The sequence below is a fragment of the Schistocerca americana genome, chromosome X (genome assembly GCF_021461395.2).
Source record: "Schistocerca americana isolate TAMUIC-IGC-003095 chromosome X, iqSchAmer2.1, whole genome shotgun sequence".
In the NCBI taxonomy this organism is placed as follows: domain Eukaryota; kingdom Metazoa; phylum Arthropoda; class Insecta; order Orthoptera; family Acrididae; genus Schistocerca; species Schistocerca americana.
In genome coordinates, this window is record NC_060130.1 from 796,572,963 (window position 1) to 796,591,230 (window position 18,268).

The 18,268-nt window shown below is 42.7% G+C and overlaps 1 protein-coding gene across 1 annotated transcript in view; it reads right to left on the bottom strand.

Annotated features, from left to right (window-relative positions):
- LOC124555065 (SET and MYND domain-containing protein 4-like) overlaps window positions 1-18,268 on the bottom strand; it is a 201,540-nt gene that overhangs the window by 144,317 nt on the left and 38,955 nt on the right. Inside the window, exon 3 of the mRNA XM_047128851.1 lies at window positions 4,538-4,622. Within this exon, the coding sequence (XP_046984807.1) occupies window positions 4,538-4,622 (85 nt within the window). The remainder of the gene's footprint in view (window positions 1-4,537; window positions 4,623-18,268) is intronic.

Here is an 18,268-nt window from a genome sequence, read left to right on the forward strand (position 1 = left end):
CTACGGTCGCAGGTTCGAATCCTGCCTCGGGCATGGATGTGTGTGACGTCCTTAGGTTAGTTAGGTTTAAGTAGTTCTAAGTTCTAGGGGACTGATGACCTCAGATGTTAAGTCCCATAGTGCTCAGAGCCATTTGAACCATTTTTTTGTCCTGTTCACCCAAGAATGTCAGTTTAGCTTGGAAAGTGATCCTTGTCTTCCGTTCATTTAGCTCACAGTTATGGCACGTTACAACCGTATCATTCATGTGGAAAGGCCCAATATGGTAGCAGCTGTGGTTTTGTCTCCAGTGCAATCAGGTTAGGAGTACAAATGGTACTGCATTTGTTTCCTAGAGTTACTGTAGCAGCAGATCTGTAAAGATGACACCTTGCAGTGGTATCCTGGTTCCTGAAGTGGAGCATGTGAGCTTGGTTTTCATCTTAAGCTGGTCTCTCGGATGAATACATCCACGCACACATCAAGAATAACCAGCTCCACGAGCTTACATCCAATTGAAAGTGAGTGGGAAGTTTCGGTCGAAGGAAAGGGTTATCGGCAGACATGCTGAACGGCCTGGTCTAGAGCATGTGATGCGTTGTGCATCCTATACTGCCTCACAACAAAGTCACGCCTTGCATTGCTGCTTTGTAAGCTACCGGCGGAGGTAACTTCAGCCATGGCATTACTCACGGTCCATCGTCAGCTTCCTAGTAAACATTGTTTTCGTATCTCTGTGTCACGACTTACAATGTTGCCACGGCATCTATATCTGCATACACTATCACCATTCCTCATAAAGTTTCGTGGATGTCTACGATCCTTTCGTTTACTTAGTGTAGACTTTACGTAGTGTAGAATAAGTACACTGTCTGACAAAAAAATGAAAAAAAAATGAAGCTCGCAGAACAGCAGGTCCGAGTGTGTAAATGGCTAGAATTGCAACACTCCGTGACATAGTGCATTAATATTGTTCGTGTTTAGCGCTGTTACCAGATCTGGTAGGATATATAAGGGGCATGAACAACGTGAGACGTTGATTGCTCACTGTAGAGGACACGGAGATGCCGCATACTCGTGTGAGACAGCGTTATCAGCGCCTAACAGAGTTTTAAAGGGGCCACATTGTGGGTCCCCATTTGACTGGCTAGTCTAATAGTGAAATATCAAAATTTGTGGGGCTTTCGGATTTGACAGTGGCCAGATGTTGGACTGCATGGGAACGTGAGGACATGCATACTCATCGTCAACGTTCCAGTCGACCACGTCTGACCACCACCAGGGAAGATCACCATAGTGAGTGCCAAACACATCTTAACCACTTCACATATACGCCTGCCATCTGAGAACAAGTAATGGACTCCTTGCAACATTCTGTGTCATCCCACACCGTCGGTAGGAGACTTACGGCAGCCAGGCTATGGAATTACCGTCCCATGTGTATGCAGCATTTAACACAACAACATACAAGCCTGCGTTTGGAATAGTAGTGTGTTCGAGAAGCATGGACTGCTTATAGATAGCACTGCATTGTGTCCAGCGATGTTTTGCTGTAACTCGGATAACAATCGCCAGGGAGGATGGCGGTGGTCTGGGGAGAGGTTTCCAATGTTTTGGAGAAGCACAGCGTTGTTACTCCTGGTTTCATGGCGTGGGGCATGCCTTCAGGTCACTGCTGGTAGTGAGAGAGGGAACACAACAGTATGTCACAGACAATTTGCATCCTCGCTTACTACCTCTGGAGCAACCTTATCGTGGTGCTATTTGCTCATCCACACATAATATGAACTGTCTGCGTGATGCTGAGGTACACCCATGGCCAATAAGATCCCCAGATCTACCCCGACAGGACATATGGGGGACCAACCAGTGTGTCAGTTCCATCCCAGTGCTAGTATCGAGGATGTCAAGGACCAATTACAACACTTGTGGGTTATTTTGCCTTACAACAGCTTTATGACAGCCTTCCCAACCGTATCAGTGGATGGAACCAGTCCAGAGGGGGTGCAACATCATACTGATAAAGGGGCTAAAACCGACAACTTCTTTTAAATTTGGTACGACTTTATAATCACCTCAATAACACCACATACCTGCTCAACCCGCGTAGTTTTATTTCGTTTCCTCGACCTGTTCTGGGTGCTTCACTTTCTTTGTCAGGCACTTACAGTGAGGAGACAAAAGTCATGGAATAGCGATATCCTCATATACAGATGGAGGTAGTGTCGCGTACACAAGGTATAACAGGACAGAACATTGGCAGAGCTGTGTCCGGGGCACCCTCTTTCCCTTCTCTCCCTCTTCACTTCCTCCCCCCTACTCCCTCCCTCTCCTTCCCCCTCTCTGGGCTTCCACACACACCCCCTACCCTCTCCCCTCCCTTCTTCTCTCCCACTGGCACCTTCCTCCCCCTCCCTCCTACCCTCACCTCTTCCCTCTGGCAGGCCCCCGGCTTTTTCGTGTGCGCAGTATGTTTTTAGTGCGCCGGAGATCGTCGCCACCGTGCTAGTGTTTGTCTTCCCGTCAGTTACTCAGTGTTTCTTCTTCAGTGCTCTTCCGTTCACATATGAAACTATGTGTCTCCATTGTGTACAGTGCTGAACGTTTTTATACAAACAGTGCATCCGTGAACGCCTTCTTTTATTTTAATATGTATGTCTCCTGTTTTTATCCTCCATGTATGTTTGTTTATATGTCTTCCTGTTTCATGTATGTTTTTTCTGTGGCCGAAGAGCGGCATAGATAGGCCACTGCCGGCCTACCTTTCTGTAGAGATTTTAAATTTACAATAAAGGAAAAAAAAAACAGAACTGTCATTTGTACTCAGGAGATTCTCGTGAAAAGATTTCCTACGTGATTATGCCCGAACGACTTTCAGCGCGAAATGGTAGTTGACGCGAGGCACATGGGACACTGTACTTCGGAAATCGTTACGGAATTGAATATTTCGCTATCTACAGTGTCAAGAATGTGTCGAGAACACCAAATTTCAGGCATTACCTCTCAGCACGGACAACGCAGTGGCCGACGGCCTTCACTTAACGACAGAGGGCAGTGACGTTGTCGTAGAGCTGCCAGTGGTATCAGAAAAGCAACACAGCAAGAAATAACCACAGAAATCAAAGTGGGACGTACGACAAAAGTATCCGTTGGAAAATGCGGCGTTATGGGCTATGGTAACACGCAAGTGATTTTGCTAACACCACGACATCGCCCGCAGTGCCTCTCCCAGGTTCGTGACCGTATGGGTTGGACCATAGACGACTGGAAAACAGTGACCTGTTCAGATGAGACCCGATTTCGGTTGGTAAGAGCTGATAGTAAGGTTGGAGTGTAGCGCAGATCCCACGAAGCTATGATCCCAAGTTGTCAACAAGGCACTGTGCAAGCTGGTGGTGGCTCCATAACGATGTGGACTGGCAACACCTTCGCAATTATGGACCGCTATACAGGCAACATGGCTCAGTATTTCTGCAGGGGACTTCCAACGACTTGTTAAGTCCATACCACGTCGAGGTATTGCTCTACGCCGAGCAAAAGGATGTCTGACGCGATGTTAGGTGGTATCCAATGACTTTTATCACCTCAGTGCATGTTATTTACTACAAATATCGGGTGCTGGCCTCGTGTTAGTAGACCTATGACAAACTGATAATCCTTTTCAGAAAGTTGAAAATTTCAGTATATGTATTTTAAAAAAGCATATATTAAACTACTCTCTTGTCAAATATTTTTTCAAAATATTTTGCCTTTGTCAAAAAATCCAAGAATTACCTGCTCCACAAGTTTTTCTGAAGTATACAGTTTAATGTCACCTTTTGCATTTACCTACTCTCATACAATATATAAGTTGTAAACCAAGTCACAATGATGAGAATCTTGGTAACATCATGTTGCGAGTGCGATTTGTCACATACACCTGGCAACGTCTGTTGACATCAGTATGAATTGTGCGTAGGAAGCGGCTTTTTTATAGATTTGAAATTGGCAAAATGGTCGCTGCATGATTTTCGTATGCACGAAACATGGCAATAGCACGTAATCACCATCAAACTTGTAAGGCTTAAGTGGATGGGAGAATCAGTTCATCACTGGTTTAGAGGTTTATACGAAAGTTCTGAGGGCGTGAAAAGCTCACGATCAATTGTAATGAAGGCTAACGTCAAAAGATACTGAGGAACTAACGATATAGGTTCATGACGTGAGAATAAAGGACATCAGCTTCACTATGAAGACGCTTGCACTTCTTTAACGATCCCAGACTGAATGCAGCTGTCACTATCTTGTTGTGGTCACAGGCAGCACATTTCTGGCTAGTGCAAGAAAGAAAAAGACTCAAATGACGGTGAGCGTCTCAAGAAAAGACGAATTTATATAAAACAGTAGTTGTATTAATAATAAACATAATCATTATTATTATTTTCCGTGATTTACTTACATTTTCATAATTAGTGGTGTGGAAAGAAAACGACAGTGCAGGTTCATTGTTAGCCATTATATTATTTAGCTCTGACATGAAAAATGAATTTATAGTTTCAGCTATGAGGGCGTTACTTACATGAGAGATGTCGTCGATATGTGCGTGACTGTCGCCATCATTTTCTGGTTGCTCGTCAGTATCTGCGGGTTGCTGGTGCTCCCACCTGTAGTGGAAAACGCAGCTGTCATCTTGTCATTGCGGAATCCAATAACTTTTTATTTTGTATCTTTCTATAATAAATATCAAAATTTGATTTGTTATCAGTTGAACATAATTAACAGATAGATATATGGGAAGGAAAGCGTAAGACAATTATAAACAGAAATGTAGTGCCAAAGGTGTGTCACAGGTCACAGTGTTGCCCAAGTACCTTTCTTTTCAGTTGCGCACGTTATTTCCGTCGTCTTTTATTTCCTGGATCTGTAAGATCCTGTAACTTAAGGACAGGTGTGTGTAACGTAAGGGTGTCATTATTGATATTCTTAATAAAATACCGATATCAGCAGCTCATTCTCGGCGGCTGCAATATAGTTTAAGTTGTAGAAAGTCTGGAAGTCACAGGTAGGCGCTTTCCAGTCGTGAAAGCGTCAGTCGATGGCGAGTGACCACGGATATTGGTTGGACTGCGACCCAGAGGCGTGGACAAACGTTTAATTCTGAGGTGTGTTGAGCCTAATAGAGGAAAGAAAAAAAATATGAGTCGTGACATTTTGGGTTGTCAGGTGTTCTGCCGGATATCAGCGTCATACTTGCACGATATTTCTGTCACGTAGCTCGTGGCCTTCATCAGGTGCGACCTGAGACTGCTCCTCGATTGGACCTGGTCCAGTATTTATGCCTATGGCCTTCCCCCTCCACCAACGGCTGCAGGCGCTTCCTCTGTGGTCCGCGCCCATTCCCTGCGACCTGCTGGAGCGTTGCTGCTCCGTTTTCCGTCCGTGACAGGTGACAGACAGGTGACTAAGTCAGCCATTGCTGAACACTGTCTAGAACTAGATCATGCCATGAAGTATGAGGATACCAAGATTCTAGCACAAACACCCAGATTTTGGGACAGTGTTATAAGAGAATCGATAGAAATTAAAATGACTGACGATCTTGTGAACCGTGACACAGGGTACCAACTAAGCAGAGCCTGGGATCCGGCTCTGGAATTGTTAAAGGAGCAACGGGGCCAGCTGCAACACTACACAAACAGAAGAACCAGAGACATGGAGATGGTAAACGAGCCCCTGACGGACTGCCAGGTGCACCAGACCGAAGATGGAACACCCAGAAGTGGGACTGGTGGGCGCGGACCGCAGAGGGAACATCCAGAGCCGCAGCGGACGAAAAACGGAGCGGCAACGCTCCAACAGGTCGTGGTGAGCGGGCGCGGACCGCAGGGGGAACGCTTGGTACCCCAGACCGTAGATGAAACCCCCAGGAGCGGGTTTGGTGGACGCGGACAGCAGAGGGAACACCTAGAACCGCAGCGGACGGAAAACAGAGCAGCAACGCTCCAGCAGGTCGCAGGGAATGGGCGCGGACCACAGAGGAAGCGCCTGCAGCCGTTGGTGGAGGGGGAAGGTCATAGGCATAAATACTGGACCAGGTCCACTCGAGGAGCAGTCTCAGGTCGCACCTGATGAAGGCCACGAGCTACGTGACCGAAATATCGTGCAAGTATGACGCTGATATCCGGCAGAACACCTGACAACCCAAAATGTCATTAGATCGCCGGGAAAGCCTGAAGAGTTACAACACGAGTCGTGTTTGTGGTGTGTATTCAGAGCAAGTAATTTTGCGAAGTACGTAGAATCGTGACTCTCGAGTATTTTCGAAGATCGCGGAATGTTACAAAACATTTAGCACGTAGTAAACATAGGCTGAATATCTGTTCCAGTAACTAAACGACTGAATTTTTCGCATCGTGAGATAGTTGGAAGAAACCGGCATCTGTGGCTAAGCTAGCTGAGTGCCGTTCGAGTGAGGGAATCTGATGAGGGACCATGATTTGGCTAAAAGTGAAAAATAATCTATGTTTAATTTTGTGAGACTGTTATCATATCAAGAAAATTATTAATTATAGTCCATTATACATAGAGGAAGCCGTATGCAGGTTGGTCTAGACCCACAGTTCAAATAATAGCCACTTGTGTGGCTGATGTAATGAACCCCTTTCACTCGTCCGAGTGCTGTAAAGTGAACGAACTTTTTTGTTAAATTCAGAGAAGAAGATAGAAAATCTGTTACAGTAATCACATTTAAACACTCTGCATCTCCTCACACACTTAGTGTCTACAGCTTACACAGTGGTTTTCAGAATGCATGCTGCAAAACAATTGAAATTGACACATATAATTCATTTTCAATGGGTAGTTAAATTACGTGATAAATACCCACACAAACTGACAACCCTGATTCTATAAATAACCGAACTCATATGCATAAAACAGCTACAGAGTCTGATTACTTTACAAGTGATTTAATATGTTAAATGTTTGACGTTAAGCATGTAAGCGAAAAAAAGTTTAGAAAATATTTGAAATTATTTTTAAAATTTATTGGATGTCGCTAAGTTCTCTCATCAAGCACTGGATGGGCACAGTGCGAGTAATTTGCGCTCTGTTTTAAGCAAAAGGTAGTTTTTCAGACATTTCAATGTTTATGACGTCCTATCTCGTGAACTATGTGTTGTTTAATGACATAATTTTGCAGGTGCATTCAGTGGTATATGTGAATATTGTCTGCAGAATAAGTTGCGTATTGAGTAAGTGTTAAATAAGTAATAAATGGAAACGTCATACCTGATGCTGGAGTTTTATTACATGAGCACTGACAGTGTAGTAAGCTATAAACTTTTTTTTCGTTTAATCATTTTGTGGGGGCATCAGTGAGAAAATGTTTGTAAAGACTTTAAATTTTGCACGAAGTCTGTTGTACGTCATTAAGTGCTCTTATTGACAAATACTGTATGAATATATTCTGGGTAATTTGTGTGCCGCCAGTTACGCTGCCTCCGAACGTATACGCAGTTTCTAGGTGTTATACTTGTCTTACTGTGTTAAAACTTTAACATAAGATCATTCCTCTTATGAGCAGATTACGACAGCACATTAAATTTTAAAATTCTGTCGTCAACTGTATGGAGAATTGAAAATAAAATTTTTGTTGCCCCTGGAAGACGTTAGGTAGGCAACCTGCAACTGTGACTGTGCCTTGGGACACCCGTTTAGTAATTAGTAGACACACAATATTTATTTACGGGTGAAAGTAATATTTTGAGAACAGGTTATCTAAGATTTGGAGAAAATTTAGTACCCAAGATCGCATTTAGTACTATTTATTCCAGATTACTGGTTTCCACGGCTAGAAATGCAGTCATCTGATGTTTAAAAGACTTGTTGTTATACGTCCTTCCGTTATGACTGTATCACATACATACTATGTTGACATCCTAGTGGATATTGCGTAGCACATTCCACACAGGTTTCTCAAAATGAAATAAAAACCGGTTTCACAGATAAAAACAATACAGTTAAAAAGCCCATAGTGTAATTTGGGATGTCACACACACAACATTCAATTCATGCCTATTAGATGTTGAATTGTGTAACAGTGCATATTTCTGCACTTGTTCACATTTAGATGACGAGTTAAATATATCATGGATTGACATTCTTTGAAGTACACAATTCAGTTCAGTTGAACTGTGTACATCAATGAATGTAGGCCCATGATGTATTTAACTCATGATGTAAACGTAAAAATGTACAGAAACGTGCACTGTTACGCAATTCAACATCCAATAGGCATCAGTGGAATGTTATATGTGCGGACATCCCTAGTAACACAAGGGGCTTTTTAACTGTATTGTTTTTATTTGTGAAACCGGTTTTTATTTTTAAGAAACCTGTGTGTAATGGGCTACATAATACCCAATAGAACATCAACATGGCATGCGTGATAAATTCGTAATGGAACAGGAAGCATAGCAAAAAAATTTTAAAGGTCATAAGATGACATCTTAACTGTTGAAACCCGTAACCAGGGATAAATGGTAATGAATGCGATCTTGGCTATTAAATCTTCTCCAAAACAATTACAGGGCTCTCCTTCGTATCTCTAATTATGAGAAATTTCAATCAAGTTTGTATAAATATTAATAAGTTTACGAAAAGTAACTGCTAATGAAAATCTCCGTGCACGAAATCTGACATATGCACTCTCAAGTTTCCTATCACCTTAAAAAGTCAAAATTTAAAATTTATCCACCACGTTTTGTTACATTTCATTTGACGGTATGTCACTGAGTGCGCCTGTAAATAATTAAATAAGTACTACCTGTGCTGCACACATAGTGAAAGCTACAAAATTCTTTATACTTTGATAAATCTTCTCAGAGTTACTTGTTTACTGCAATGAACATACCGAACATAAAAGACAGACAGATAAATTAGGTTGTTGTAATTCACCATAACACGAAACTCTATTGCAGACATCTCATTTGTGTGATGTCCTTAGGTTAGTTACGTTTAAGTAGTTCTAAGGGGACTGATGACCATAGCTGTTAAGTCCCATAGTGCTCAGAGCCATCTGAACCATTTTGAACCACCTCATTTGTACTAACTGTCACAGTGTAGTAAAATTCTTCTGGGGTTGAGACCGCGTTGCGATATTAGAAAACTAGTTTTCGGCTAGTATTGCAGGCAGATCTTATAAGGATGACTGTTTGTGGTTTGTGCTGAATACAGAGTGCTCTAAAATTCCCCTTACAAACTTCTAAGACTTGTATACGGGACTGAGCAGATAATATTTTACATTGGAACTCCTGTACGGAAACGTACCATTTCCGTGCTACAACCGTTTTAAAACATATTGGTTACGCGACCACTTTTACTGGTGTTTATTAGCCGTGACCCAGTACATCACTTGTTTTACAATTCCACTCATTAACAAGCAAAGAAACAAAAAGGAAACTTAATTACTTCTCACAGACATTGTCTCCCAATTCGGGTGTGCGGCACCACAGTCACGCCTGCTGACGGGGTACCTTTTCTCGAAGGTGAAAATGATATGCTATGGAGTCTGACGTTGTGGATAACGATCTTGATAAAGGTGACGAGCAGCACTCCCGTTACCTTGAGCTTCGCCATACAGAAGAATCACTCCGGTATATTCTGCAAACGTGACTCAACCATGTTTCTCTGACACTTACGTCAATGAGGCTAGAACAATGTCAGAGAGGCATGACAGACGTCAAATGGTATCAGCCGATCCGACGTAACCCCTCCTCCCTTCGCCCAGCATGACTATCCAGTTGCATACCTATCTGGCACACATTTTCAAACGGCTGTAGCTCAGAAACGGTACGTTTCTGGATATGGGTTCCAGTACAAAATATTGTCTAGTCAGCCGCACTACAAGTCCTAGAAATTTGTAAGGGGACTTTTGGAGCATCCTGTATATATTATTTGAAAATGAATGAGCGTCTGGGCATATTACACTAATGGCCACTAAAATTGTTACACCACGAAGATGACGTGCTACAGACGCGAAATTTAACCGACAGGAAGAAGATGCTGTGATATGTAAATGATTAGTTTTTCAGAGCATTCACACAAAGTTGGCGCCGGTGGCGACACCTACAACGTGCTGACATTAGGAAACTTTCCAACCGATTTCTCATACAAAAACAGCAGCTGACCGGCGTTGCCTGGTGAAACGTTGTTGTGATGCCTCGTGTAAGGAGGAGAGATGCGTACCATCACGTTTCCGGCTTTGATAAAGGTCGGATTGTAGCCTATCGCGATTGCGGTTTATCGTATCGCGACATTGGTGCTCGCGTTGGTCGAGATCCAATGACTGTTAGCAGAATATGGAATCGGTGGGTTCAGGAGGGTAATACGGAACGTCGTGCTGGATCCCAACGGCCTCGTATCACTAGCAGTCGAGATGACAGGCATCTTATCCGCATGGCTGTAACTGATCGTGCAGCCACGTCTCGACCCCTGAGTCAACAGATGGGGACGTTTGCAAGACAACAACCATCTGCGCGAACAGTTCGACGACGTTTGCAGCAGCATGGACTATCAGCTCGGAGACCATAGCTGCGGTTACCCTTGACGCTGCATCACAGACAGGAGCGCCTGCAATGGTCTACTCAACTACGAACCTAGGTGCACGAATGGCAAAACGTCATTTTTTCGGATGAATCCAGGTTCTGTGTACAGAATCATGATGGTCGCGTCCGTGTTTGGCGACATCGCGGTGAGCGCACACTGGAAGCGTGTATTCGTCATTGCCATAACGGCGTATTACCCGGCGTGATGGTATGGGGTGCCATTGGTTACACGTCTCGGTCACCTCTTGTTCGCATTGACGGCGCTTTGAACAGTGGACGTTACATTTCAGATGTGTTACGACCCGTGGCTCTACCCTTCATTCGATCCCTGCGAAACCCTACATTTCAGCAGGATAATGCGCGACCGCATGTTGCAGGTCCTGTACGGGCCTTTCTGGATACAGAAAATGTTCGACTGCTGCCCTGGCCAGCAGATTCTCCAGATCTCTCACCAATTGAAAACGTCTGGTGAATGGTGGCCGAGCAACTGGTTCGTCACAATACGCCAGTGACTACTCCTGATGAACTGTGGTATCGTGTTGAAGCTACATGGGCAGTTGTACCTGTACACGCCATGCAAGCTGTGTTTGACTCAATGCCCAGGCGTATCAAGGCCGTTATCACGGCCAGAGGTGGTTGTTCTGGGTACTGATTTATCAGGATCTATGCACCCAACCTGCGTGAAAATGTAATCACATGTCAGTCCTAGTATAATACATTTGTCCAATGAATACTCGTTTATCATCTGCATTTCTTATTGGTGTAGCAATTTTAATGGCCAGTAGTGTATGTTTTTCGTTTGCGTGACAGAATAAACGGGCAAGGACATCAGATTCTATTGCTATGTATGTCTCACATTAATTTTTGTTGGTTATCAGCGAATCTAGTGGGAACTACCATCGTGACTAGGGATACTTGCGTAGTATCCGGTGGCACCTCAGGCCTGTGAGTGCTTCCGGTGTGGTGTTTACGCCACAGAATGGGACATCCTCGTAAGCAGGGCCGGCTCGCCGACCTTCTGTAGCTGATAACTCAGCTAATACGCGTGCAGCACTACGTCAAGTTTATAAAATCCACTGGAATTGCCGGTTGCAACCAGTAAAATTTTAAATGAAATATTCCCAGCAACAGCATCTAAAAACCCTTCCCGTTGATCCTCTCACTCAGTCTGTACACAGTACGCTCAGGCACATACCTGTTTTGAAGTAGTATACGCAAAGAAGTACCACTGGCCAGAAGTGTTCACCCTGATGAAGGTTTCCTGCAGGAGTAGCCGAAACGACGGTAATTTTGTAGGCGACCCAGTCAAACGTACATACATTTCAGCCTTTAGGGACGCTGAAGATCGTACACTGATCTGAACAGTGTTCCTCCATAGATGGAGAACTTCTGCGCTTTCGATTTAATTCTCGTGGACATTCAACTGCTCAAGGTCCTTCTGCAGTTCATCCTCCCATCGCTTCCTTGGTGTTCGGTTGGACGAATTCCATCAGGATTTCAGTATACACAGCCTTAACACGGCAGGTGTCTGGCTTCCTGGGAAAGTGCCCTCCCAGGTTTATTCTTTGCGCTTTCATCTTCTGTACGATGTTTGGTTGTTTCATCAGGTCGTGTAGTTCTTGGTTCTTTTTGTGTCTCCAGATATTATATTCGCTGATTGCTCCAAAGCTTTTTCTCATGATTCGAGATCAACAGGTTCTCTTCATCTTTCTTTGTAGTGCTTAAGGTTTCTGCCCAAATAACAACCCTGGCACTAGCACTCCATTGCATACTTTAAATTTGATATGAATTAATAAATTTTTTGATGAAATTATCTGCTTCACACTGAAATAACTTTAGACCCATTGACAATACGTTGGTTAGTTTCCTGTTTTAAGTTATTATGCTTGTTGAACAATGTGGCAAGCTGTTTAGTTTTCCACTCTGCTTATGTTCTATATTCCTACCTGTAATATGGTGTTATTTGGGGCTTCTATGGAACCTGCAATCATTTCGGTGTCCTCCGTATTAATCCACAGTCCAGTCTCATTGGCAGTCTTTGCCAAGTCTGCCGGCTGGAGTGGCCGAGCGGTTCTAGGCGCTTCAGTCTGGAACCGCGCTACCGCTACGGTCACAGGTTCGAATCCTGCCTCGGGCATGGATGTGTGTGATGTCCTTAGGTTAGTTAGGTTTAAGTAGTTCTAAGTGTAGGGGACTTATGACCTCAGATGTTAAGTCCCATAGTGCTCAGAGCCATTTGAACCATTTTTTTTTTTTTGCCATGTCCCCTACAGTTTCTGCCATTTCTTCCCCTGACTCACTGTGACTGCAGTGTCGTCTGCATATTCCAATGACTGTATTCTTTCATTTAGCTTCACGCTTTGCGTCCTCTTTTTCTCCAGGATCAAATTAAAAAGCAATTGTCACAGGCTCTGAAGAATTTTATTGGAATGTTTACATTCTAAAATTGTCACAGCTACACCGAATTTACATTTACATCCACTAGCAACAACAATGGTGGACAGTGTCTGCATCAGTATTACCATCTCACCTATGTTTTTTCTTCTTCCTATTCGATTCATGATGATGTAAAGAAAAAACGACATATGTATAGTTCTTAATGTGTCACACTCTATGTAATTTTATCATTGTCATTACTGTACATTGTGTATGAAGGCAGGTGTGATACGACTAAGGCGAAAGCAGAAACTATACCTCGGTGCTGCAAAGATAACAAATCCTGAACTACCAACTAATGAAAATACGCTGTACAACAAGTCTTTAAATTCTTACCTATGACGTATTCACAGACTGAGAATAACAGGGAAAGTGTTCAGTTCAAGCGATCTTTGTCCTACTATGAACAACATAGGCCTAAAAATTAAATACCAACTACTTGCTTAGGACGTTACTTTTTAGCCGGACGTGTTTTGTAGCAGCTTAGACATGGAAATAGTTTTGGAGCAGTTAATTAGATAGTCCACAATCATGTTTTAAATATCAATTTTGATGGACGATTTCGCAGATGTTTTAGATGTTGAATTAACACTGTAGCACTTGATAGACATCACAGAACAACTTAGATGTGTAAAACATGTAATTTGTGCGTCCGTTCGCTTTACATAAGCGTGGTACAGTGATCGAACTAGTGGTCCTCAACGTGTAAGTTCATTGCACAAAAATTGTGTAAGTGTGTTTTGCTGATGACGAAGCTTACATATTTTAGATGTGGACACGCTGCACATTGCATCCTTTACGTAATTTTGGATGCCGTGTGTGCTCACTTGACTTGGTAGGTACAGTATTTGACATAAACATTTTTTTCGTACTTTTGATAGACATTAAAGGTAATTCGGATTCTTTTGAACATGGTGGCTGTATACTGATTGACCTGTTAAGCATTCAGCTGTGATTGGCTGTTTCGTGGTGTTATATTGCACTGTGATTGGAGGAAAGTGGCGTGGCTTAGCGCCATCTTGGATTGTGGAGTCAGAGATAAGAGGGGGGAGGTGCCTAGTCGTGTAACAGATAAGGGGGAGTGGCTTGTGACGTCATGGGTAGGGCACTGAATGTGAACGAGTGAAGTTACGAATGCAAACAAAGTGAATGAGGGACCGTTAACCTCGCTGTTTCGTCCCCTCACCCAAATCAACCGCCGGCCGAAGTGGCCGTGCGGTTAAAGGCGCTGCAGTCTGGAACCGCAAGACCGCTACGGTTGCAGGTTCGAATCCTGCCTTGGGCATGGATGTTTGTGATGTCCTTAGGTTAGTTAGGTTTAACTAGTTCTAAGTTCTAGGGGACTAATGACCTCAGCAGTTGAGTCCCATAGTGCTCAGAGCCATTTGAACCAAATCAACCAACCAACCAATGTGGATGAGAAACAACTTAGCTATACTACTGTTAACATTTGATAATTGCTATTTCTGTTCTTTCAGTATTTACAACAAATTATTCATCCCTGGGAGACATAACTCTAATATCGTATAACGTCGCTTGTAACCTCGACAAAAGCCTCATTTCGGTGAAAAGGAGAGTCCGCGTGTTTATTCACGTATGTTACATCTACATCAAGCCACTCATGGATAATTAGAATGCTCAGAGCTACGAAACTGTGGAGATGTTGATTGTTACCATTTACCTGCAGTTTCAAATAGTCCCACACGTATTCTATGGGATTACGATCGAGTAAATTAGCGTGCCAGCTTACATGCGATAGGATGCCTTAGCATTCATTCTACTAGGAATGTAAGTGTGCAGCCTTCTAAAAATGGTTGTTGGCATTTGGAGACAGCATACTCATGATAAAGATGTAGAAGATAGGCCAACACTTAGTTATTGTGAATGTTGATGTATACGTCCTGGTTCGTATTATGGTACATAAAACAGCTCCAATACATAGCAGACCCATCTCTGGCATGAACTATGTCTCCCGCCACTTTAGGATAAACGTTTCATTAGACCGTCGGTTCACTCGAAGCTTAGCACCATTTGAAAAAGAGGCAAAATAGTGTCTCGTCGGAACACACTGAATGCCTCCAGTCTACTGCTGTCCACTTTCTGTGTTGTTTACCCCATTCAAGACCTGTATCTTTATGTGTACGACTCAGAATGGCTATTTGAGGGGGATCCCTTCGCAACGTTCTCTCGGTTACTGAGTAAGATGGGACGGATAACAGCAATTCCTGTCTTGCATCTAACCGGTGGCCATTGCAAACACGTGACTCTCATCTCCAGTTCCTATCACTTAAGAACCTTTCACGACAACTCATCGTATGCCGTGTTACATGTCTGCGAATAGTACACCATTTGTTATAGACACGTTGGAGAATATGTACCGATGCATCAACAAAGCAGACAATTTCAATCACGGTGCGGTCATGGGCATCTCCAAATACGACAACTTCTCTTCGGCATTCTGTCACGTCCCCAAGTCGGCCTATCTCAGTGTATTGATCCCGGCTGGCACAGACACACTGCATCACTGTCCTGACTTCAGCCAGCGGTGGAGGATCACGTGACCGTCTGATACCAGATCCACACCATCGTCAGCGCCCCAATACCTCCAGTGTGTTCTTTGAAGGGGACGTCTGATATTTTGTCCAGTGAGCGTATCCATCAATTGCAGGATGATTCAGACTGTTTAGTGTATCAACAACACTTTAAGAGGGTGTTTATTGTAAGAGGGCGTGCTGAAAACTACTACGAGGAACTCGTTAAACTTCGGTTACACGATAAATCAGTCTAATCTAAAAACCGTAAATTCAACTAAATACCTAGGTATTACAATTACGAACAACTTAAATTGGAAAGAACACGAAGAAAATGTTGTTGGGGAGGCTAACCAATGGCTGCGTTTTATTGGCAGGACACTTAGAAAATGTAACAGACCTACTAAGGAGACTGCCTACACTACCCTTGTCCGTCCTCTTTTAGAATACTGCTGCGCAGTTTGGGATCCTTACCAGGTAGGACTGACGGAGTACATCGAAAAAGTTCAAAGAAAGGCAGCACGTTTTGTATTTTCGCGAAATATGGGAGAGTCGCTTATGTAGGCTGACACCACTTTTGTAAAGAGTGCCAAAAGACACCTCTGTCAAGCAGGCATAAACAATTGTTTAAACAATACTTCGCGATAATCTGTAGTCATTTAACGTGAGCGCACTTGCGAAAGAGTACTGCTTTGTTTATTTATGAACCAACTACTACTTACGTTTATTGTAAATGACCTGAGTATAACAGAATGTTTATTGCATTTCCTTATTTAAATATTGTTGTAATATATTAGGTTAGTCCGGGAAGTGGTCAACCTGAATCACATCATGTCTGTAGAGCTTGAGCACGATGTATTTTTGGTGGGGATGGCCTTCAGCCAAAGAGAATTGGACAGTGGCGGAACACTGCTGGAGTCAAATGGAGGCTGGAACTTCCGAGGGGAGCGCTCAAGTGAGTGATTCTGGACACTTGTTAGTCGAGTGCTGGAAGAAGGCAGACCTGCCTGTGACAACGAGCGTGATTCAATCGTAGAGGGGTTTGATTCTGGGCTGTGAACGGTCACTACCATACTTTTTAAGGGACTTTATAGTTCGAGAGGTCTGAATGTACTTCAGAGAAGGACTCTTAACTTTTTCCGCTTGTGAATAGACAGAATATGAGTTACTATTCTTCGTGTCGAGTGTGACAATTTATGAATCATTATGCTGAGCTCTGAACTATTTTGAGCTGGTGAATCCTTCGTGTACTGTGATCACGAAATGGACTTAGTTTTCGCGTATCTTTGATGACTGCTCGGTTTGGAGATTTCGCTACCATTCCCATAAGGCGACCACTGTAACTTTACTGCATTTGATAAGGGTATTTCCTGTCTGTATGTTAACTGAATATGGTAGGACCACTTCTCGTTTGTCTGAGATGTTCGTTCTTAAATAAACATTATTCAACATAATTCTCTGTTGTCTTCATCAATTACAGACGTTAGAACAGAACCTTTTTTTATCAAATTACTCGTTTATTTATTATTTTATAGTTATGTGCATTTCACTAGCTCGCCATTCTAGCCAATGCATAGATTATCTGACTGCAGGATCATAGCTACAGGTTATTGTTTGCAGCGAATTAGCTGCGGGGCTTGAGCCTATGACTACATGGGGCTATTATTTTTAAACGAAGCCGTGCTTAACCCAAGTGCCTAAGCTACGAGCAATATCAGGCAAAGTCGCAGCTGATCTGCTCATATGGACTCCTGTTCAGAAGAGAAACTATCCAGCCCATAAAAGAACGAACAAAAATGGCAATCTTTGTAAGACTTTCCAGTTGAAGTTAATATCAACTTCCTTCAAAAAACTGCCAAGAAAAGCAAAAACATGGATATTTCCAAATATAATACTAGGGGAGTTATAGTTAGATCACGTGGCTATTTCTCAAAGCAATATTAAAGAAATCATGAATGTAAAAGTAACAGGAAACAGGGAATTTGACTCTGAGCATTACCTGACTAAAATTAAACTGAAAATTCCAAAAGAGGTAGCAAAAATTGATTAAATATAACACACACATGCTCAACATAACAAAAGAGTCAATAAAACAGTTTCAAGAAGAAATTAAAATAGCTAAATCAGAAAAATGGGAAGAATTATCCAAAGAAATCAACAGGCAGCGAAGAATGTATTTGGATCCAAAAAATTATAAAAAAAGTCTGGTGGAATAAAACGTGAGAAAAAGCAGATGCAGAAAGAACGAACAGTGGAAAACATCGAAATGTCCTGAAAAGACTGAGTACCTTGATGAGTTTAAACTGCAAGGGAAAAAAACAGCATGAATAATAAAGAGTACTAAGCGATCTTTTGAGAAGTCACCACTTCTTGACATACAAAACAGATGTGTTAAAAATAACTCTGGATGTTTAAAAATCATCTAAAGGGATTCCAAGCGCCAAGTATTTGCTTCAGAGATGAAAATGGTAAAATACGCCTAAGCAATACCCAAAACTGTTAAATACTAAGAAAGTAATTTGTACAATTGTTGAACTCTGAAGAACCGAACTGTAAGCTAAAATTTCTAGATCTTCATGAAACCCAGAAGCATATCTCCCACCTACTACAGCTGAAAGAATTTTTTAAAAAGCCATAAATATCCTGAAAAACAACAAAGCCAGTGGAGAAGACCGTATTACAGCTGAACTTATAAAGAGGTGTCAGCTAAAATTATAACTAACCTTCAGAAGAAAT